The sequence below is a fragment of the Pseudorca crassidens genome, chromosome 2 (assembly GCF_039906515.1).
Source record: "Pseudorca crassidens isolate mPseCra1 chromosome 2, mPseCra1.hap1, whole genome shotgun sequence".
NCBI classification, from domain to species: Eukaryota; Metazoa; Chordata; class Mammalia; order Artiodactyla; family Delphinidae; genus Pseudorca; species Pseudorca crassidens.
In genome coordinates this window covers 36,601,793-36,623,338 of record NC_090297.1, presented here as the reverse complement: position 1 = coordinate 36,623,338, position 21,546 = coordinate 36,601,793, and the positions used below count along the sequence as shown (strand labels likewise).

The window sequence follows — 21,546 nt, the reverse complement described above, 5'->3', positions numbered from 1 at the left end:
CACAGCTCTGTGGGAATTCACAGCCCAGTGATCCAGAGAGTTGGTAACAGGCAGATGTGAGGGGGCCTCACATGGGGATGGGGGCTGAGGTCTGAAATGCAGCCAGCTGGGCTGCCCTCAGGGAGCACTGTCAGAGAGAAGCTACCAGGACGTCAGGGCCTGAGCTCCCACAGTCCCAGGGCCTGGCTTCCCAGGTACCAGAGACTCTTTAAGTGGTAAGCAGCCCAGAATGCTCTAGAAAAGTCACAGATCAGAGCTTGGGAAGGGGCTGCATGGCCAAGATAGCTGGTATCTTGCCCTTCCCAGGTCAGGTCCTGGGTCTTCCAGACCTCCAGGACACACAAATGGAGTCCTGTTCTTTCCACATATGGACATCTCACCTGGGCCCTGGAAGGAGAACATAACTTGTCAGGCCATGAGTTGGCTTCCAGACCTTGCTCATCCAGGGAGTTTCTTATAAAAATTGGGGAGGGGGACCCCTCAGGTTAAAAGATACATGCACCCCAATGTTCATTGCAGCCCTATTTACAATAGCCAAGACATGGAAGCACTGTCCATCGACAGAAGAATGGATAACGAAGATGTATTACATACATAAATGAACGAAATAATGCCATTTGCAGCAACATGGATAGACCTAGAGATTGTCATACTGAGTGAAGTCAGAGACAGAAAGACAAATATCATATGATATCACTTATACGTGGAATCTAAAAAAAGGGTACGAATGAACTTAGTTACAAAAAAGAAGTAGAGTCACAGATGTAGAAAACCAAGGGGATGGGGGGGGTAAAATTGGGAGATTGGGATTGACATAGACACACTACTATATATAAAATAGATAACTAATAAGAACCTACTGTATAACACAGGGAACTCAATTCTCTGTAATGGTCTATATGGGAAAAGAATCTAAAAAAGAGTGGATATATGTATAACTGATTCACTTTGCTGTACAGCAAAAAATAACACAATATTGTAAATCAACTATACTCCAATAAAAATTTAAAAAATAGAATAAAAAGAAAGGAAAGAAAGAGAAAAGAAAAGAAAAGCCTGCCTGGGTTCAAGTCCTCCCCAGCTTTACTGAGATGAATCAGACGCAATCCTGTCCTCAAGGGTTTCATGGGCTGGAGGGGAGATCTCTCTGTAGATGGATTATAGGCCAGTATGATTAACTTATGCAAGGATGGACCTCAAAGGAGCAGTGAAAAGGAGTGAGGCCAGAGGCTGGTGATGGCAGGTGCAAGTGGGGGGCATCTCAAAGGCCTTATACTCAGATTAAAAGCCAGGACCTGGCACTGTTTGGCTCAGGGACAGGCAGGACAGGCATCAGAGGAAAGGTCTCTGACTCTCAGTCTCTGCAGGATTGCCTGGTTCTGGGATGCAAACAGTGGATGGACCAGTAGGTGGAAACCAAAGGGAAAAGACTTGGCTTTTCATGGTAACAGCCGCCCAGGATAAATGCCTGCATGCTCCAGGCTCCAGGCATTGTTTCTCTGAATATTACCAACTGCCCTGTGAGGAAGGAGTTATTGATCCTGTTTTGCAAAGGAGGAAACTGAGGTTCAGAGAAATTAGGTATCTTGGACAAGGTTACAGAGAGCTAGAATTCAAACTCAGGTTTGTCTCTCAAGCTTGTGCTCCTAACCACCTCTCCATGCTTCCTCTCTTCAGAAAACACTTGCATTGAGAACCAGCTCACAGTGTGGGGGAAGGAGCTTCCCAGGACAGGTCAGAGGTGTGATGTAGTGGTGTTTGGCACAGTGCCTGGCACTTAGTCAGTGCTCTGCGATCAGCAGCTGTTGTAACACTTAATCATGCATCTGTCTTCTCACCTGGAGCTGGGACAGTAATTCCTGTCACCCTGGCTTCAAGGACATGGTGTGAACTGTGGGGTCAATGATGATGGCATTTATGACACTCAAAGGCCAGCCCAGCCCTGCAGGCATAGGGAGACACATCCAGTTCCCAGCACCAGGGAAAGCTGGGTGACAGCCTCAATCCATCAATGATAACCTCAGTCCAGCCAAACTTTATGGGCCCAGGAGGTACTTAAGTGCTGTGGGGTGAAGGCTAGCCCAGTTCCCCTTCCTCAGCACAGGCTGCTGTCCAGAGCAGGTAAGTAGATGTGGGGTGCGGGTGAGAGTGCCCTGGGCCTTGAGAGACCAGCTATCAGCTTCGAGAGCAAGACTCCAAGGTGCATGGGTCTGGGCTAGAGTTGGATCTCCTGTCCTCAGCAGTTCAGGACCCGGTTACTCCTAGCCCTGCAAGTGGAAGAGGAGCTTGGGGAAGCTTCATGCGTGAGAGGGTGTAACCTCAGCTCCCCCTTGCCCTACCTCATCCTGGTTTGACCCACACACCACTGAGTTCTAGGGGGTGGGTGTGTGCTCTGTCTGCTCTGCAGCTTCCTCCCCCTTGTCTACTGACACAGGGTGAAGGCTGGGGTGGCGGGTGACCAGAGTTGAAGGAAGGTTGCCTGGGGATCTAAGGTGGGTGATGAGAAGGCAGGCTAAGGAGAAGGTTTGCTGGGGGAGAAGGACAGCTCTGGGAGCAGCTCTTGTAACCTTCTGCCCCAGGCCCGCAGCACCATGACGGTTTCATACACCCTCAAAGTAGCGGAGGCCCGCTTCGGAGGCTTCTCTGGCCTGCTTCTCCGTTGGAGGGGAAGCATCTACAAGCTCCTCTACAAGGAGTTCCTCGTATTCATCGCCCTGTATGCTCTGCTCAGCATCACCTACCGGTGCGAGGGTGAGGGCAGGGTCTCAGGGCTGGCCTGCGGGTGACTAGGCTGCCTACCTCCCTCTAACCCAGGCCTCACCTGACATTCCCCAGGCTGTTGCTGACCCAGGAACAGAGGCTTGTGTATGCTCAGGTGGCCCGATACTGCAACCGCTCTGCAGAACTCATCCCCTTGTCCTTTGTACTAGGTAAGTTCAAAGAACCAGGGGTTCTCCCTTGTAGCCCCCTAACCATCTTTCCTTACCTTTGGGTTGGGTTGCTAGCTCTGAGGGTCAAAATTACCCCAGCGGAACCGCTTGGAGGGCAACCAGAGCAGGCTCAGCAGGCATGGGAGCTGCGTGTGGGGTCCAGGATTTCCAGAGGACTAGGCCCTGCCTATCACGTGCTGGACCCTCACTCCAAACAAGGCCCAAGCCACCTGCTGGCTTCACAACCCTCTGGGTACTGGAGGAGAACTGGAGAGAGGTGACACCTCCCTCCCGACCCCCATGTGAAGCAGGGCTCAGAGTTAACCATTGCCTGGACTTGAACCATCACTTCTCTTCTGCTTGAGGAGGTTTGCACTCTTCTTCCTCCCTGCCTGGGTTGGTACATCAGGGAGGGACCAAGAAGAAGAGGCTGTCCCCCTGACAGAGAGGCAGGGTGCTGGAGCCAATGTGTCCTTCCCCCTGCCTTGGTTCCACCTGGCCTGGACCACGCGCTCTGGGTGGGGGCAGGACACGCTGACTCCTGAGACCTCCATCTTGCCTTCCCGTCCCCCCTACCCATGATGGTGACCAGGTTTCTACGTGACCTTGGTGGTGAACCGCTGGTGGGCCCAGTACACAAGCATCCCACTGCCGGACCAGCTCATGTGCGTCATCTCGGCCAGCGTGCACGGCGTGGACCAGCGCGGCCGCCTGCTGCGCCGCACCCTTATCCGCTACGCCAACCTCGCGTCGGTACTGGTGCTGCGCTCGGTCAGCACCCGCGTGCTCAAGCGCTTCCCCACCATGGAGCACGTGGTGGACGCAGGTGCGCGGCCCACAGCCAGACGCAGGTGCCGCGCTGGGGGAGCCCTGGAGCGGGCGGGACCGGACCTGCCTCCCGGGCCTCCTGGGAGGGGAGGTTTGACCACTAGGGGGAGCTCCAGGGCCCCAAGGCGGTGAGTCCCCGGGGACAAGGATGAGTGAGTCTTCATCCCTCTCACTTCATCCCTGCAGGTTTCATGTCCCAGGAAGAGAGGAAAAAGTTTGAGAGCCTGAAATCTGACTTCAATAAGTACTGGATCCCCTGCGTCTGGTTCACCAACCTGGCGGCCCAGGCCCGGAGGGATGGGCGAATCCGTGATGACATTGCTCTCTGCCTGCTCCTGGAAGTGAGTCAGCCTAGGACCAGACCCATCTGCCCTCCTCCCCCTAGTTTCGCAAACTGGAATAATAATTTTAGTGCTTAACACTTACATGGTGCCAATTATGTACAGCACACTTTTGCAAGTGTGAGGAAGTGAGGAAACTGAGGCACAGAGTGAAAAGAAACTTGCTCAAGTCACACAGCTAGTTAGTGGAGCTGGGAATCATCCTCAGACCTGGCTCCAGGCTCTGTCCTTGCAGTTACTTTGCTAAACTGCTTTCCATCACAGTCACCCCAGCCTGACAACACCTCTGAAAGCAGAATGAGCCTCTAGACCTGGCCCAGGCCTAACGTGTGCTGGGCTCCCCTGTCCCCTCCCCATTCTTCCTTCCTCACCTCCACTGACTTCCTCTTCCTGCTATTCCACCAGGAGCTGAACAAGTACCGGGCCAAGTGCAGCATGCTGTTCCACTATGACTGGATCAGCATCCCCCTCGTCTACACCCAAGTAACTGCCTCTCACCTCCCCAGTCCCAGTGCCTACTGTATGTCCTGTGCTGTGTGTGACACCGAGAATTAGAGATGGTACCTGCCCTGGGGCAGTTTGGTCCAGTGAGACACTCAACAGCCACAGGCTCATCTTCAAAGCCTCCCTGGACCCCCCACTAAGATGATCCCCTCCTATCTGGTGCTGCCACACCTTGCTACATGTTTTATTATACTTATTAGATCTGCCACTGGCCCTTGGGGCAGGGGTGGCATTTCTCCCTGCCCCACTTAGCCTGGCTTCCCTTTCTCCAGGTGGTGACCATAGCAGTATACTCCTTCTTTGCCCTCTCCCTGGTTGGCCGCCAGTTCGTGGAGTCAGAGGCAGGGGCTGCGAAACCTCAGAAGCTTCTGGAGCCAGGGCCAGCCCTGGGGGACCTGGACATGTACGTGCCTCTCACCACTCTGCTGCAGTTCTTCTTCTATGCTGGCTGGCTCAAGGTGGGCACTTCGGGTGGTCAAGACATGGGCCCAGGGCCCACCCCAACTCTGGGGTTAGAAAATAGGGCTCTAAGCCCAGAAAACACTCCATCACCTGCAGGTGGCAGAACAGATCATCAATCCCTTTGGTGAGGATGATGACGACTTTGAAACCAACAAGCTTATAGACCGCAACTTGCAGGTGATTAGGGGTCTGGTGGCAGCTCACTGGCAGTCAGGCTCTCCCTCCCTGCCAGCTCTCAGCCCAGGTATGCAGGAGAGGGGGATCCTTGTGACCCGCTGCCCGCCCCAGGTGTCCCTGCTCTCCGTGGATGACATGTACCAGAACCTGCCACCTGCGGAGAAGGACCCATATTGGGATGAAGACTCGGCGCAGCCGCCCTACACTGTGGCCACTGTGGCCGAGTCACTGCGGCCTTCCTTCCTGGGTTCCACCTTCAACCTGCGGTGAGTGGCCCACGCAGGCCGAGGCAGGACCTGAGTCAGCTCATGGGCCCCAGTTCCCCACCCACCCTCCGGGGTGCCCAGGACTCGGTCCCTCCTGCCCCAGGCCCCACTCTGGGGAGCCGGTCCCCCAGCTGCCAGAGGCTCACTCACACCGCCCTCCCGCCCACCTGCAGCATTAGCGACGACCCTGAGCAGAGCCTGCAGGTGGAGACGTCCCCTGGGCCAGCCCGGCCGGTGACTGCCGCGCAGACCCCGCTGCTCAGCCGCTTCCTGGGCGTAGGAGCGCCCTCGCCAGCCATCAGCCTCCGGAACTTCGGCCGCATCCGAGGAGCCCCCCGGACCCCTCACCTGCTGCGCTTCCGGGCCGAGGAGGGCGGCGACCTCGAAGCCGCGGACCGCATCGAGGAGGAGGAGGCGTCGGGGTCAGGGGACGAGGCTCAGGAGCCCTAAGCAGAGGCAGCGGGGCCGGGCCATCTGGCTGCCTCCCCTAGGCCCTCCGGAGCTATTAGAGCAGCACTTCCATGCACCCTAAGCCGGAGCACTTAGGGACAACCCTTGAAAGGGCAGAAGAGCCTGAACCAGAGTTAGGAATGCATCCATTTTGGCTTGGGGGAGGTGAAGCTAGGATACAAGAGGCGAGGTACAGAGGACTAGAGCCAAGGGGCACGATTAATTTCCTCCGCAATGCGGGGCTAGGCCGGTTCTTGAGGGAGCATCAGTATCACTGAAGGGCTGGTTAAAGTTTTGGGTACGACTCCCAGCGTTTGATTCATTAAATCTGGGATGGGGTCAAGAATTTGCATTTCTAATAAGTTCCCAGGGAATGCTGCTGCTGCTGCCCCAGGGATCACAATTTGAGTCATACATAAAAAGATGCTTAGGATATTCCTTATTGTGATAACCTCACTCTGATGAGGGATCAAAGTGTGTGCTGGGGTACTTTTGCTTCATCTGTCATATTCAATTTTGTTTACAATGAAAATGTATTTATTACTGTGCAATTAAAATTGCTTAAAACTGAATTGGCATGCTCTGCCAATGGACTGAAGATGAGGGTTTGAGAGTCTGCCCTGAAGCTGATTCAACTGAGACGTGAGGGTAGTCATACACCACCCAGCCTAGACTTCCAGCATCTGAACCAAGCCCTTCTCTGCTCCCACCAACCAAACAGGGAAAAAGGACAGTTTAAGGGGTGAAAGCTGCAGGTCCATCCATCTCTGCGGTCGGACCGCAGCACTCAGCTGATGGTAGTAAGACGGGGCATTGTGGAAAACAGCCCCACAGAGCACTATATTAGAGTTGCTGCTAAACTGACTTTCTCTAAGATTCCTGCCTTCTAAGCTCAGCCACCACTGAAAAAATTGGCGAATGCCAAAACTGAACATTAAGGCCAAAGGAAGACAAATGCCAGAATTCAAAGGAAGGGAGGCATGAAGAGTGTAGGCAGAGGTTGTGAGGACGCGCAGCCTCCTGTTGACTGACAGGATTACAGTGCTGGCTTCTACTTTCCTGCTGGGTGACAGGGGATACTGAATTTTTCTCAGCCTTGGTCGACAAATCTATACTGTGAAGACAAAGCACCTTGTGGTCACCATTCACTCAGACGGAACCTGAGGTGTTTTGCTGGGTCTACAGAAGAGGTAGCCTTGCTCCAGGGTAAGAACGGTCATATATGAAGGCAGTGCAGATGGATAGTTGATGAATTCAAGGCTCTTTAGAAAAAGAACCCCTTATCCTACGGACTGACTAGAGGGTGAAGGAGGGGAGGAATAAACATCAATGCCTTGTAGAGCTCAAATTAGAAGATGAAGGCAAAGTGTTCCTGTGCCATGCCCAACACACAGCTCAGCAAACATCAGCTAATGTTCAGGTGGTAAGGGAAGATCACTGGGTGGGAAGGCCAAGGCCAGGTCTCCCCAGAGCCAATGGTAAGGTTTTAGAGGACTGGACTGACCTTTTGTCCTTAAGTTTTTGTACTAGAAAAGGGGGTTCACCTTTCCCAAACGTCTATTCACAGAAGTCTGCAATTTAGCCAAGGTGATGGACCAATTAGATTTTGTACTTCTTTAGCTCTTAAGACATGTGCTTTCCAACAACTTTAAACTGGATAAAACCTTTTTTCTTTAGAATGCATTAACTTAAGCACATATTTGAGTGCCTGGTATATTGCCATGTACTTTTCCAGGTATTGGAGATGCCACAGGAAACATATCCCTGTTCCCCTGGAGATATATTCTAATAGAGGGCAAAAAAAGACAAGCAAATAAAACGAGCAAAATTTATGCCAAATTAAGAGATAAGGAGAAAAAACAGGGGCAAAGGATATGGCATGGAGGGGAGTACAATTTAAAATCCTGTGATCAGGGAAGAACTCACTAGACTAACAAAACAAAGACCTGGAAGGAATAAGCAATGTGGGTATATGATGGAAAGTATTCCCAACACAGGGAATAGTAAGTGAACATATGTTCAGTAAGGCCAGGATGGCAGTCACTATAGAAGGGACCACGTCCCACTGAGTTCCGTACCATCTGGTAGGAATTTTGAGATGGGATGTCCTGTAAAAAAAAATCTTATCTTGGGCTTCCCTGGTGGTGCAGTGATTGAGAGCCTGCCTGCCAATGCAGGGGACACGGGTTCGTGCCTCGGTCCAGGAAGATCCCACATGCCGTGGAGCGGCTGGGTCCGTGAGCCATGGCCGCTGAGCCTGCGCGTCCAGAGTCTGTGCTCCGCAACGGGAGAGGCCACAACAGTGAGAGGCCCGCGTACCGCAAAAAAAAAAAAAAAAAAAAAAAAATCATATCTTTAAAAATGATCACTGATAGCTGGGATTGCACTGGGGACAACAGAAGAGCAAGTAGGATGCAGAGATGTGACCAGAACAGTAGAGGTGGTGTTAAAGGTTGAAGCAACAAGATGTGGTGACATTAGATGTGGGAGTTATGACCCAAGGATGACCTTAAGATTTATGTTGTCATATGAAGACCACTATTTGCTGCAGTCAAATAATTGAGAAACTGTTTAAAAAGGGAAAGCTGAAGAACGTGATCAGTTTTGAACATGGTGACCTTTAGAGTCCGATTATGATATCCAAATGCAGGTGTCAAGTAGGTCTGAGCTAGTTAGAAAGATGGAGCTTAAACCATCTTTAAAAGTTGATGACAGACAATGTAGCTAAACTGAAGACAAGAGCTGACCCTTAGAGATTCAGCAGCCATCACTGGTAATATTACATAATTTTGAGTAATGAGAGGGGAAAGGATTAGGGTTCAAAGGAAAATTAACTTCAGAAAGACATCCAAAAGCTGACAGCATACAGATTATGTCAATGTGTATAACCTGTTTAACAATGCAGAAATCTGGAACACAATTTCAAGGTTTCTAGACCATCCATGAACCTGTAATAAACCCCTAAAACCAAGGTCTGCACACAGGGTCTCTAAGAGAACCTTATAGAAGCAGCATGGTTTCAGGTTCCAATCATGGTCCAGTCAACAGCCCAATACTGTTGGGGGCCCCGTGCTGGGATGCCTCCCTCATACAGTCTCTCCTCAGCCTGCATGCCACATCCCTGATGCCACTGAAACTCAGCCTTAGGGGTGAGAAATGTTCCTCCTGCTATAGAAAGGCACATAATAGGCCTGGGCAAACGGAGGCAGGCAAAGGGAGTTAGGGCACTCTACTGTGTGCCAAACAATCAAATATTCTCAGACACAGGGCATAGAACAATAAACACCTTTATAACATGAGCTAAGATAGGAAGAAGAGGATTTATTTGCCTTTCCGGGCCTTGATTTTCCTCAGATAGAACTCCAGCTCCTTTCCCTCTAGCACATAGCCATCTGCTCGGCCACACTGGCCTGGTCTTGAGGCGATGCAAGCTGCAAGAGAGTATGTGGTCCTTAGCAAAATGACACTGTGGGCCTACCCACACTACGTATCCCCTTAGGAGTCCATGTTGGTCCAGGTATCCTGGGGGCAGGCATGAAGCCCACTGTCTCCTCAGATATACTTTATCATCACTTAAAGTCAGTAGCAGAACTGGACAAAGTTTTCATCACTAAGACAACCCCCTAAGCCTGGACACAGACTTCTCAGAATACTCCTGAAATTCAGAGGCAAAAACCAAGCTCAGGCCTATGGGCTCCTGCCCACTATTTTCCATTTCAGCTTCAAACTAATGGGATGACCAAATATTCTGATTTGTGCTTGTGTGATGTTACCAAACTCTCTAGCCCACAGAGGGCACACCGTATCTTGGGACCCTCCCCTTTGCCAAACGCAAAAGCCATCTCACCAAGAAGCTTGCCCTGCTGGAACTGCTCCTCTAGAAGACTGCTAATTTTGGCATTCTTTTTCCTTTCATCATATTTCTTCTGAATTTTCTTTGATCGTTTTTTGTTTAAAATCTCTTCCTCCTCAGGAGTCTGAATAAAGGAAACACACATGGGTTAGTGGGGCCTCCCCAAACCCTATCTCAGGGAAGGAATGTCATAGCCTTCAACACTGCATATCCCATGCCCCTGCCACCTTCCTCAGCACTAAAAGCTTTCATCTCTCCCTTTAGTAGCAGATCTGGACAGAGTTTTCATCACAAGAAGGCTGGAATCAGGGCGGCCTCCCCTCCCCCCACAGGACATTGGTTCCCCAAACACGCACCAGCTTGGCCCCCTTCTTGCGGCCCAGGGGCAGTGCATAGTGGGACTCGTACCACTGTCGGTACGGTGTGCTGTCAATGAGCACGATGCAGTTCTTCACCAGGGTCTTGGTACGGACCAGTTCATTGTTAGATGCATTGTAGACAACATCAATGATCCTTGTCTTGCGTGTACAACCTGCTCACAGGAGAAATTCAGAATCAAGCCATGTGAACCTAAGGTTAACTGTCCCCCACCCGCACCCTAGCAGGGCCTAAGGAGATGGGAACTCTAAGCCTTTACAGAGCCATAGGGCATAAGCTCATCTTCCACAAACCCATCTTTCCAGACGTGGCTGACACCCACACATACATGGTCTCTAGATTCAGCCCCAATCCCTGAAGCTACAGAAGTTAAGAGGCAGGACAGGATGGAGAGAAAGCTCCAGAACCTCAAGGTATTTCAACAGGAAAAATTTCAGTATCTTGGTTCAGGCCATGGACTTCCTGCTAAAAGCACTTATTGAAGCTTAGAAAAGGTTTAAGTGCTGAGTTCCCACCCACGCCTGCAGGGCCTCACTCACACTCGGAGCCCCAGGAGAAGTTCCCCACGTCCAGCCTCAAGGCCCGGTACTTCTTGTTGCCTCCCCGCACACGGACTGTGTGTATGCGGCGGGGGCCAATCTAGAAAACACAAGGAGACAGGAAGTACGTTATCAAGGAGAAGCTAGAGAGAGGGCAGGGAACCCGAGCTGGACGGAGGTAACAGTCAGTGTAACTATGACAAGTCCTAGCATTGGCAAGTGGCACACAGGTGACCAAGACGGCCACAACCACGCCTAAGGATACTTCTTCATCACTCTAGTTACCTCCAAGAAGAAAAACCTAATTCCAAACACTGAAAATTAAGTCTCCGTGCAACAAAAATTCCAGGTTTCTGACTATCACTGAAGAGCCCACTCGCTCCAGGCGCCCTGCAGGTACCACTAGGACACAGTAGCTGTCACCATGCAATCTCTCAGTATTTACCCAACACGCAAAGGCGAAGAGGCCGCCTAGTCCCTACAGCAAATCGCAGAGCCCCACAAAGATTCAGGTGGACCGCGGAGAGCAGGTGGGAGACCTCCCGGGCGGTGAGGCCCCGCACGCACCTTAGTGTTGGCAGCGGGGCGTCCCAGCTCATACTTCCGCTTCTTGTGGTAGGGCTTTCTCTTACCCCCGGTCTTGCGGCGCTTGTGCCAGTTGTCCCGAGAGATGCCTACGTGTGGAATTGGGGCGAGGGAGCCTGAGCCAGGGAGCCCGGGGCCGGGGCCCGCCAGCCCAACGCCCCGCGCCGGCGGCCGCACGCTCAGCTCTCCAAGGTTGGCTCCCCCATAGCGCAGTCGGGAGGTCACAGCATTTCCAAGTTGTCATCACGCGTGTGCGGCCCGGCCCCTTCCCGTCCCGACCCTGGCAGCCATGATGGTGCCGCTCGCGGCCCCGGTCCGTGCGGCCCCCGGAGCGGCCCAGGCGGCCCAGGCGGCCCAAGCCCGAGCATCACCCTCCTCGCGGAGGCTCGCTGCCCGGGGCCCGGGCGCCCGCGCTCCCGGCTGGGCTGCGAGGCAGGATGGCGCCGGATTGAACTCGTTCCCCAGCCGCGGCCCCAAAGCAAAAAACCACTCACCCATCGCTCAGCGCTGGCTGGAAAGAGAAAACGCAAAGCGTCACGGTTCCGTTTGTAAAACGTAGCCCCGCCTCTTGACGTATCTTCCGGGCGCCGCAGAGAGCGGCCTTGGGTCGGAGGGCGGGGTGCCGAGGTCTTGGACCTGAGAAGGTCGTGAGGGCGCTGCAGCCCGGCCGAGGGTCAGGCTGGGGTGCAGCAGAACCCGGCCCTGTGCGCGCCTCGGGGGGAGGTTGAGAGACCCAGGGCACAATTCGGGCGGGGCTTGCCTGGTTTTATTTACGCCTTATAAAGACCCGTTTTAGAAGCTACTGCTGTAGTCCTGGATGAGAGCTGTGAGTGCGTTGGAGAAGGGCGGAAGGCAGTAGAGGTGGAAACGAGAGGGGGACTTGGGTTTTGTTTTGAAGGGTTTGGTTTAGGGGGCGGGAGGTGTGTCAAGGATTCCGAATTCCTCACGTGACCAGTTGGATGACTATTGGTGCCACTTAGTGAGAATGGGTAGGCTGAGGTAGGAGCTGGTCTGGACGTGTGCATTTTGAGCTCTTGGTGACTCCCGCACGTGGGAATGACAGGCAGATGGATGGTCATGTCTGGTCCATCCATAGAGAAGGGATCTGGACAGAAGGTGTTACTTTGGGAATCGTTGGCGTATAAATGGTAACCAAAGCTACCAGAATGAACGGAACCTAGGGAGAGCGCATAAAGCAAACTTTTCTTGTAAAGGGTAAGTTAATACTGTAGCCTTTGTGGGCTGTAGGGTCTGTGTCACCACTCAGGTTTTTTTTAAATTTATTTTTGGCTGTGTTGGGTCTCCCTTGCTGCACGCGGGCTTTAGTTGCGGTGAGCGGGGGCTACTCTTTGTTGTGGTGTGCTGGCTTCTCATTGCGGTAGCTTCTCTTGTTGCGGAGAACGGGCTGGCTCTAGAGCGCAGGCTCAGTAGTTATGGCGCACGGGCTTAGTTGCTCTGCGGCATGTGGGATCTTCCTGGATCAGGGCTCAAACCCTTGTCCCCTGCATTGGCAAGCGGATTCTTAACCACTGTGCCACCAGGGAAGTCCCTGCGCCCGCTCTCTAAATAGCCACACTCCTTTTTCTCTACCCACTCAATACTAACATTGTTTTTACATGCTCATTATCTGTCTTCCCACTAAAATATAATATGCATTAGAGTAGGAACTGTGTTCACTACTGTATTTCCAACACCTAGAATAATGCCTGGTATTTAATAAGTACTCAATAAATACTTGAATGGTACTCAAATATTTGAGTAAATTATTGTTTTACTAACATTGTATTCAATGGGTTTTCCCAGTAGACTGAGGTCTTAAGAATTAGTGCACATATGTCATTCATCTCTCCATCCCCAGCCCCTTGGCACAAGAAAAAGAAAAGGGAATTGCATTGGGCATAAAAAGGAGAAAGGGGGGACTTCCCTGGCGGTCCAGTGGTTAAGACTCTGTGCTTCCATTGAAGGGGGGCAGGGTTTGATCCCTAGTCGGGGAGCTAAGATCCTGTATGCCACTTGGTGTGGCCAAAAAAACAAACCAAACCAAAAAAACCAAAAAAAACAAAAAGGAGGAGGTGGATTCAAGGGGCATTTGTTTGGTGATGGGATTTTGTGATAGACTGGATTAAGGGGATGAGAGAAGAGTGACATGAGGTTTCTTCCCTGGGAAAACACATTAATGGTGGGGTGACACCACCATTAATAGAGAACACAGGAGAGGCAGGTTTCTGGAAAGTTCAATCTTAGGATAAGTTTGAATTGCCTGTGGGACATATAGTTGCTAATCTTTGTATTTAAAGTAGTTGGAAAGATGAGTCTGAAGCTTGGAAGAGAATGGGACTGATAATTCCCACCCCCACCCACCATGGTCTCACTCCTCTATCCACCTAACCCAGTGGTCCACCCCATCAGCTAGTCTGTTTCACATGAGCATTTTGTTGTTGTTACTGCAGAAAAAGCTATAATCAAAACCCAGTGCTATTTCATAATACGAACACTCAAAGTAGGAATAAAAGGAAATCTATTCAATATGGAAAAGAGTAGTTTACAAAGCCACAGCAAACATCTGGCTCAGTATTAAAGACTGAAAGATTTACTCCTGAAATCAGGAAGAAGGCCAGGAAGGAGGCCTTCACCACAGTTATTCAACAGTGTACTGGAAGTTCTACCCAGAGTCTTGAGGAAAGAAATAAAAGACATCCATATGTGAATGGAAAAATTAAAACTGTGTTTATTCACAGAACACAGATCACATCATCTTATAAAACTTCATCTTATAAAACTTCCTATAACAACAAAAAATTATTTGAGCTAGTCAACTAATTTAGCAGTTATAGGACAAAATATCAATTCACAAAAATCTGTCTTATATATATACACTAGCAATAAATAATCTGAAAAAGAATTTATGAAAACAATTCCACTTTAGGACTTACCTGGTGGCACAGTGGTTAAGAATCTGCCTGCCAATAAAGGGGACACAGGTTCGAGCCCTGGTCCGGGAAGATCCCACATGCCACGGAGCAACTAAGCCTGTGCACCGCAACTACTGACTCTGCGCTCTAGCGCCCGCGAGCCACAACTACTGAAGCCCACGTGCCTAGAGCCTGTGCTCCGCAACAAGAGAAGCGACCGCAGTGAGAAGCCCGCGTACTGCAGGGAAGAGTAGCGCCTGCTCGCTGCAACTAGAGAAAGCCCGCGCGCAGCAACGAAGACCCAACACAGCCAAAAATAAATTAATTAAAAAAAAAACAGGAAAAACAAAAAATTCCATTTAAAATAATGTCAACATTAATATTTAGGGATATATTTAATCAAGTTATTAGACTTATTTTATGTATGTAAAGTTGTCTGTACGTTTGAAATTACTAGAAAGTAAATTACTTTTCAAAACACCATGCCAGAGAAGCAGAGAAAACATCAAACTTCCACATAAAGGCAAAGCCTTACCCAGATCCAATTCACCCAAAGTCTATATGTAATTTAGAGGCACTGTGGGAAGTTATATTAGGAGCCACTTTCTTCCGCGTTGTGGATGACCTCAATGTGATAGAAACAGTGGGATTTTTGAATTCCAATTTTCCACAGCATTCCACCAAAAAACTGTCATAGTCTTGGCAAATGTCCCCCACAGCTACCAAGGCCTTCAGGTACTCACTGGTCTGGTAAGGGTAGATGGAGTGCAGGAAACAGCCGGTCCTGGGGTCCCCGATTCGAGGCAGTGGAATCTATAGCTACCTGTGGTGTTCAACAACCTCGACATCTTGCAGAAGTAGGTGGCATATCGCTCACATGGAGGCGCTGTAAATGAGCTGAGTTTTTCTGGGTTGTAGCCGCCACCGTCGTCTGCATCTGCAGATCATGAGACACTGTGGTCCGTACTTTGTCTTCTTTTAGCAGAGATGTAACCAAACACAAATTGCTGCGCCCAACGCACAGTGAAGCCAAACAATTCCAAAACGTTGGAGTTTGGAGCAGAGAAAGGTTTCTTGCAGGGCCGCGCAAGATGGAAGGCTCATGCCCCAAAACCCTGAACTCGAGCCTTTTTTTTTTAATGTACTTGAAAGGTAAACTAATAAATGCATCTGAATCTCTGTTGGGGCAATATTCAAGATGGACTCTGGAGTTCTTGAAATCAGAGCAAGACAGATCTCTGTGTCCCACACCATGCCCTCCAAGTCTCTACTCTTGCTTTAGCAGAAGTCAAACGGGCTCTATGATGCTGTGTGATCCTGGAGAGATCCTCTCTTCTGCTGTCCTCCTAGCCAGGCCATCACTCCGTGTGCTTTGAGACCATTAACATTAATTGTCTTATGTCTTTGTCCCTATTTTCATTAGTCACCTTAAAAAAATCATCTCCCAGATTATACCTATCACCCATGCTCTAATCCTGACCTAGGTATTATATTATCGTTTTTAAACCCATCTCCCACCATTCTTCATTTTCTAAAAATCTTCTGTGTCCTGTGTTCATCAGAAAAATCCTGTATATCTTCACCCTCTTCTCTGAATGTTTCCTTTTACCATAAATCTGCTTCTTTCGGGATTTTCTCTCTTTTCTTGTCAGCCTTCTCAAGTGGAGGATGACTATGCTGTTCTCTAGATGGGAGACAGGTGTGCTCTATGGTCTTCATTGCCAATTTCAGACCATTCTTACTCTATCCTCCCTAAAAACCAAACTTTGAATCTAAGACTACAACAGTCACTGCTCCTCTTTATTGAACTTACCTATAAATTCTAGTTCTCACCAATTTGTGCCTGGAAGATTTTATGTCCTGACTCACTGTCTCTTCCTCTAATAATACCCTTGGCATTTTTTTTGTGCCTACACATGAGCATCTTTACCTCCCTCAACCGTAAGCTTTCACCAGCTCCTCACCCTGTAAGTCCTTAAACCTGGGATTGGTCCAACCTCTTGTGCCTGACACCTGGGTTACAGAATGCTGCTGGTTAAAGGCACGTATATCTGCAGACTACTGCTACTAGAAATTAAGAACAATAATTGGCATTAGGCCCTGGAGGATCTTTACAATGAAAGACTTACTTGGGGAGTTCCCTGGTGGCCTAGTGTTTAGGATTCTGGGCTTTCACTGCGTGGTCTGGGTTCAAACTCCAATAGGGGAACTGCCTGCGCAGCGTGGCCAAAAAAAAACTTACTTGAAGCATAAACTCTACTGGAGAAGACAAGATATTTAGACTGTAATAAATGCTATGAAGGAAATAATGTGCTGTCTTAGGGCAAACTTGAGTTAAGATGCTCTTAGATTGCTTCTCTGGGGTGACAAGATACCTGGGGTAAACTGAGACCTGAAAGAAAAAAGGAACATTTTCAAGAGCTGATGATTCCAGTCTGAAGGAACATCAAGTGTGAAAAGCCCTGAGAAGGGTGTGCACTTCTGGAATGGTGGAGTAAGGATCTTTGAAAAACCACTCCTCCAATAAAGCAACGAGAACACTGGCAAAAATCGTCAAAATCAACTTTTCCAGAACTCTGAAATTAACTAAAGACTTACAACAATCCAAGGAGCATTTATTCAAGAACAACAGCTAAAACTTTGTTCAGTGATCTTTATTGCTTTTTAATTTGCCCTAATCCCCTCCCCTTCTCCTAGCTCCACATTAGCTTTGAAAACCAGTAGTAGCCTTCTGGCTAAGGTACTTGTGAAAAGCGGCAGCCTAACAGCAGGTGGAGGGGGCAGATGGGTCTGGAGCTCCCCAAAAACCTCATCCCCAAAGAACTATCACCATTTGACCTGTCTGGCAGCTGGCTGAAAAGCTCCATTCTTAGGGCTTGTCTTTATTTGATCTCACTCAAAGCTCACTCTGTGAACAGCCCTACCCCTTGTGTTTATAAGAAAAAAAAGTCAGGGGCAACACAACTGCCTGAGGCAGGGTTATGAGTTGGGGCTGACAAGAGGCTGATAAAAAATAATAATAAAAAAATATTTTTAAAAAAGGAGAAATAGGAGAATATGGGAGTTTTTAAAATTCCCACATTTTCCTGGGAATCTAGAAAATCTAGACGGTCATGTGTGTATGCAGGACTGAGTACATGCCCAGTAAAGACCTGCAAAGGCCCTAATATCGGTGATATATGGCTGACCTTGAAGCTCTGCACGAGCAGGAAGTGAAGGCTGTACAGCACGAGCAAGTGGAATTTATCTTAGGTTTTCAAGGTTGGTTTAACATCTGAAAATCAATCAATGTAATATACCTTATTAATAATAAAGGGGAAAAAACACATGATCACCTCAAAACACAGAAAAAGCATTTGACAAAATCCAATATCCCTTCATGTTAAAAACACTCAATAAGAGTGTTTAGAACAAATTAGAACTTCTTCACCTGATAAAGGAGCCACAGCTAACATCATAATTAATGATCAGGAACAAGACAAGGATATCCACTCTCACCACTTTTTTTTTCTTCGTCTTTATTGTTTTGGCTATGTTGGGTATTCCTTGCGGTGCGCGAGCTTCTCTCTAGTTGCAGTAGGTGGGCTTCTCTCTAGTTGTGGCATGCAGGTTTTCTCTCTCTAGTTGTGGTGCACGGGCTCCAGGGTGCATGGGCTCTGTAGTTTGCGGCACGTGGGCTCTCTCGTTGAGGTGCGTGAGTTCAGTAGTTGTGGTGTGCGGGCTTAGTCGCCCAACCAGGGATCGAACCGGCATCCCCTGCACTAGAAGGTGGATTCTTTACCATTGGACCACCAGGGAAGTCCCTCTCACCGCTTCTATTCAAAATTACATTGGGTGTTTTATCCAGGGAAATTAGGCAAGAAAAAGAGATAAAAGGCATCTTAATTAAAAAGGAAGAAGTCAAACTTTCTCTATTTACAGATGACATGATCCTATATAGAAAGAATCTCAAAAGAATCTACAAAAAAACTATTACGGTTAATAAATGAATTTAGCAAAGTTGCAAGGTACAATATCAACACACAATGGGGGCGGGGGGAGAGGAGATAAATTAGGAGTTTGGGATTAACATATACACACTACTGTACATAAGATAGATAAACAACAAGGACCTACTATGTAGCACAGGGAACTATATTCAATATCTTGTAATAATCTATAATGGAAAAGAATCTGAAGAAGAATATATACATATATATATAACTGAATCACTGCTGTACACCTGAAACTAATACATTGTAAATTAACTGTACTTCAATTTTTAAAAAGAGGTTAAAAAAAAGATCAACACACAAAAATCAGTTGTGTTTCTATACACCAGCAATGAACAATCTGAAAAGGAACTTAAAAATAATTCCTTCTGCAATAGCATCCAAAAGAATAAAATACCTAGGAAATAAATTTAACCAAGGAGGTGAAAGAGTTGTACACTATAAAATATTGTTGAAAGAAATTAAAGACCTAAATAAGTGGAAAGACATCTTGCGTTCATGGATTGGAAGACAATATTAGGATAGCAATACCACCCAGAGTGAATGTAATCCCTATCAAAATTCCATCAGCCTTTTTTGCAGAAATGGAAAAGCTGATCCTTAAATTCATATGGAATTGCCAGTGTTCCTGAATAGCCAAAACAATATTGAAAAAGAACCAACTTGGAGGACTCACACTTTCTGATTTCAAAACTTATGGGAGTTCCCTGGTGGCCTAGTGGTTGGGATTTCGGGCTTTCACAACCACGGCCCAGGTTCAATCCCTGGTCAGGGAACTGAGATCCCACAAGCCTCACGGCACAGCTGAAAAAAAAAAGGAAACCTTATTACAAACTACAGTAACCAACAGTGAAGTATTGGCATAAGGATAGACATATAGACCGAGGGAATAGCATTCAAAGTCTCAGAAATCAGCCCACTCATATATGTTCATTTTCTTTTTTAAAAATTTATTTTCATTATTTCTTCCAGTTTATTGAGATATAATTGATATATAGCACTGTATAAGCTTCAGTTGTACAGCATGATGATTTGATTTATATACTTATGAAGTGATTATCACAATAAGTTTAATGAACATCATCTCATATAGATATAAGATAAATAGAAAAAATTTTTTTCCTGTGAGAACTCTTAGGATTGACTCCCTTAACAACTTTCATGTATAACATACGGCAGTATTAACTATATTTATCATGTTGTACATCACATCCCTAGCACTTATTTATCTTATAAATGGAAGTTTTTACCTTTCGACTGCCTTCATTCAATCCCCTCCTGCCTCTGCCATCAACTGACTTTCAACAAGGTTGCCAAGACAATTCAATGGGGGAAAGAATAGTCTTTACAATAAGTGATGCTGGAAAAACTGGATCTCCACATGCAAAAGAGTAAATTTGGACCCCTACCTCATAGCAGCTACAAAAATTAACTCAAAATGGATCAATGACCTAAATATAAGAACATAAAACTCTTAGAAGAAAACATTAGAGTAAATCTTCACAGCATTGGATTTGGCACGAGATTCTTAGATATGACACCAAAAGCACAAGCAACAACAAAAATGTAAGTTAGACTTCATCGAACTTAAAAACTGTTGTGCTTCAAAGGATACCATCAAGAAAGTGAAAAGACAACTCACAGTATGAGGGAAAATATTTGCAAATTATACATTTGACAAGGGTCCAGTATCTAGAATATATAAAGAGCTCTTACAAGTCAACAATAAAGACAATCCAACTTAAAAAATGGGCAAAGGACTTGCATATACACAAGAGAATTGAAAACATATGCTCAGACAAAAACTTGTACATGAGTATTCATAGCACAAATGGTCTGTTCATAATGCCAAAAAGTGGAAACAACCCCCAAATTCATCAAGTGAAGGATAAACAAAAAGTATAGCCATGCAATTGGAATATTATTGGGCCATAAAAAGGAGTGAATTGATACATGCTACAACATGATTCTTTAAAACATATGCTAAGTGAAGAAGCCAGACACAAAAGACCACATATTATGTGATTCCATTTATATGAAATGTCCAGAATAGGCAAATCCATAGTGAAGGAAAAATAGATTGGTTTTTTCCTGGGGCTGCGGGGAGAGATGAATGGGGGTGTGTATGTGGCTGCTTGAAGATCATTTTTTCTTTTTTTTTTAATTGAGGTATAGTTGACGTGCAACAGGATTTCTTTTTGGGTCATAAAAATGTTCTGGAATTAGGGGTGATGGTTGCCCAATTAAATGAGTATACTAAAACCCACTAAATTGTACACTTTAAAAGAGTGAATTTCATACTGTGAATTACACTTCAATAAATGTAAAAATTACATTTTCATTATTTTAATTAATTAATTAATTTATTTATTTTTGTGGTACGCGGGCCTCTCACTGTTGTGGCCTCTCCCGCTGCGGAGCACAGGCTCCGGACGTGCAGGCCCAGCGGCCATGGCCCACGGGCCCAGCCATTCCACTGCACGTGGGATCTTCCCCGACCGGGGCACGAACCTGTGTCCCCTGCATCGGCAGGCGGACTCTCAACCACTGCGCCATCAGAGAAGCCCACATTTTCATTATTTTTTAAAAAGCCCTGGCATATTCAAGAAATAAAGGTCAGTGTGGTTGGAGAACAGTGAGTGCCTAGAGAACCGTTCATTCATTCATTCAAAATATTTTGTGTGCTTGTCATATGTTCAGGATACTGTGGATACAGTATTAAAACAAAAATCTTTGTTCTTATGTGCTTAAATAGCTAGTAATTATATAGCACTTATTAAGTGTGAGACATTGTACCTATTGCTTGGTGTGTGAACTCAGTTTTCTTTTCTTTTTTTTTGGGCCACACCGCACAGCTTGCAGGATCTTAATTCCCCAACCAGGGATCCAACCCAGGCCCCTGGCAGTGAGAGCGCAGAGTCCTAACCACTGGACCACCAGGGAATTCCAAAACTCAGTTTTCATAGTAATTCTATACTGTACAAGCATTATTCCCATTTCAGAGAGCACAGAGGTTAAACAACCCACTTAAGGTTCTGCAGTCACAGAGGTCGGATCCCACCCTGCACTATGGCTTGAGAAGCTGGGCTCTTAGCTTCCAAACCATTCTGCTCAAATTACATTCTCACTGGACCAATAGAGAGGAGCTGACCAGGTGGGGCCTAATAGACCATGATAGGGCATTTAGAATTTATTCTTTATTAAAGGGTTCCAAGCAGGGGAGAACCTAAAAAGATTCTTCTGGCTGCTTGGGGAGAATGGGTCACTGGGAGTTAAGAATTCACAAAGGGGGGCAGTTAGGGAAGGTGGTCAGGTCTGGGATGGTGGCA

At 47.6% G+C, this 21,546-nt stretch overlaps 2 protein-coding genes and 4 non-coding genes across 6 annotated transcripts; 1 reads left to right on the top strand and 5 right to left on the bottom strand.

The window, feature by feature from the left end:
• The first annotated feature begins 2,587 nt into the window (after window positions 1-2,587).
• BEST4 (bestrophin 4) lies at window positions 2,588-5,958 on the top strand. The gene is made up of 9 exons (XM_067725895.1): window positions 2,588-2,743; window positions 2,836-2,930; window positions 3,523-3,756; window positions 3,945-4,099; window positions 4,505-4,582; window positions 4,876-5,061; window positions 5,162-5,242; window positions 5,354-5,508; window positions 5,682-5,958. Exons 1-9 carry the CDS (start codon window positions 2,592-2,594, stop codon window positions 5,956-5,958), a joined length of 1,413 nt encoding a protein of 470 aa, XP_067581996.1. The 5' UTR covers window positions 2,588-2,591.
• Window positions 5,959-9,227: 3,269 nt separating this feature from the next.
• Window positions 9,228-11,944, bottom strand: RPS8 (ribosomal protein S8). Its single transcript, XM_067725894.1, has 6 exons — window positions 11,808-11,944; window positions 11,296-11,402; window positions 10,729-10,828; window positions 10,168-10,343; window positions 9,806-9,935; window positions 9,228-9,389 (listed from the first exon to the last, which is right to left on the bottom strand). Exons 1-6 carry the CDS (start codon window positions 11,809-11,811, stop codon window positions 9,280-9,282), a joined length of 627 nt encoding a protein of 208 aa, XP_067581995.1. The 5' UTR covers window positions 11,812-11,944; the 3' UTR covers window positions 9,228-9,279.
• Window positions 9,506-9,574, bottom strand: LOC137220334 (small nucleolar RNA SNORD38). The gene has a single exon (XR_010941636.1). It is a non-coding gene; the product is annotated as a small nucleolar RNA SNORD38 (small nucleolar RNA).
• On the bottom strand, window positions 10,040-10,107 carry LOC137220335 (small nucleolar RNA SNORD38). Its single transcript, XR_010941637.1, has one exon. It is a non-coding gene; the product is annotated as a small nucleolar RNA SNORD38 (small nucleolar RNA).
• LOC137220336 (small nucleolar RNA SNORD46) lies at window positions 10,908-11,011 on the bottom strand. The gene has a single exon (XR_010941638.1). It is a non-coding gene; the product is annotated as a small nucleolar RNA SNORD46 (small nucleolar RNA).
• On the bottom strand, window positions 11,486-11,563 carry LOC137220325 (small nucleolar RNA SNORD55/SNORD39). The gene has a single exon (XR_010941627.1). It is a non-coding gene; the product is annotated as a small nucleolar RNA SNORD55/SNORD39 (small nucleolar RNA).
• Window positions 11,945-21,546: the final 9,602 nt, after the last annotated feature.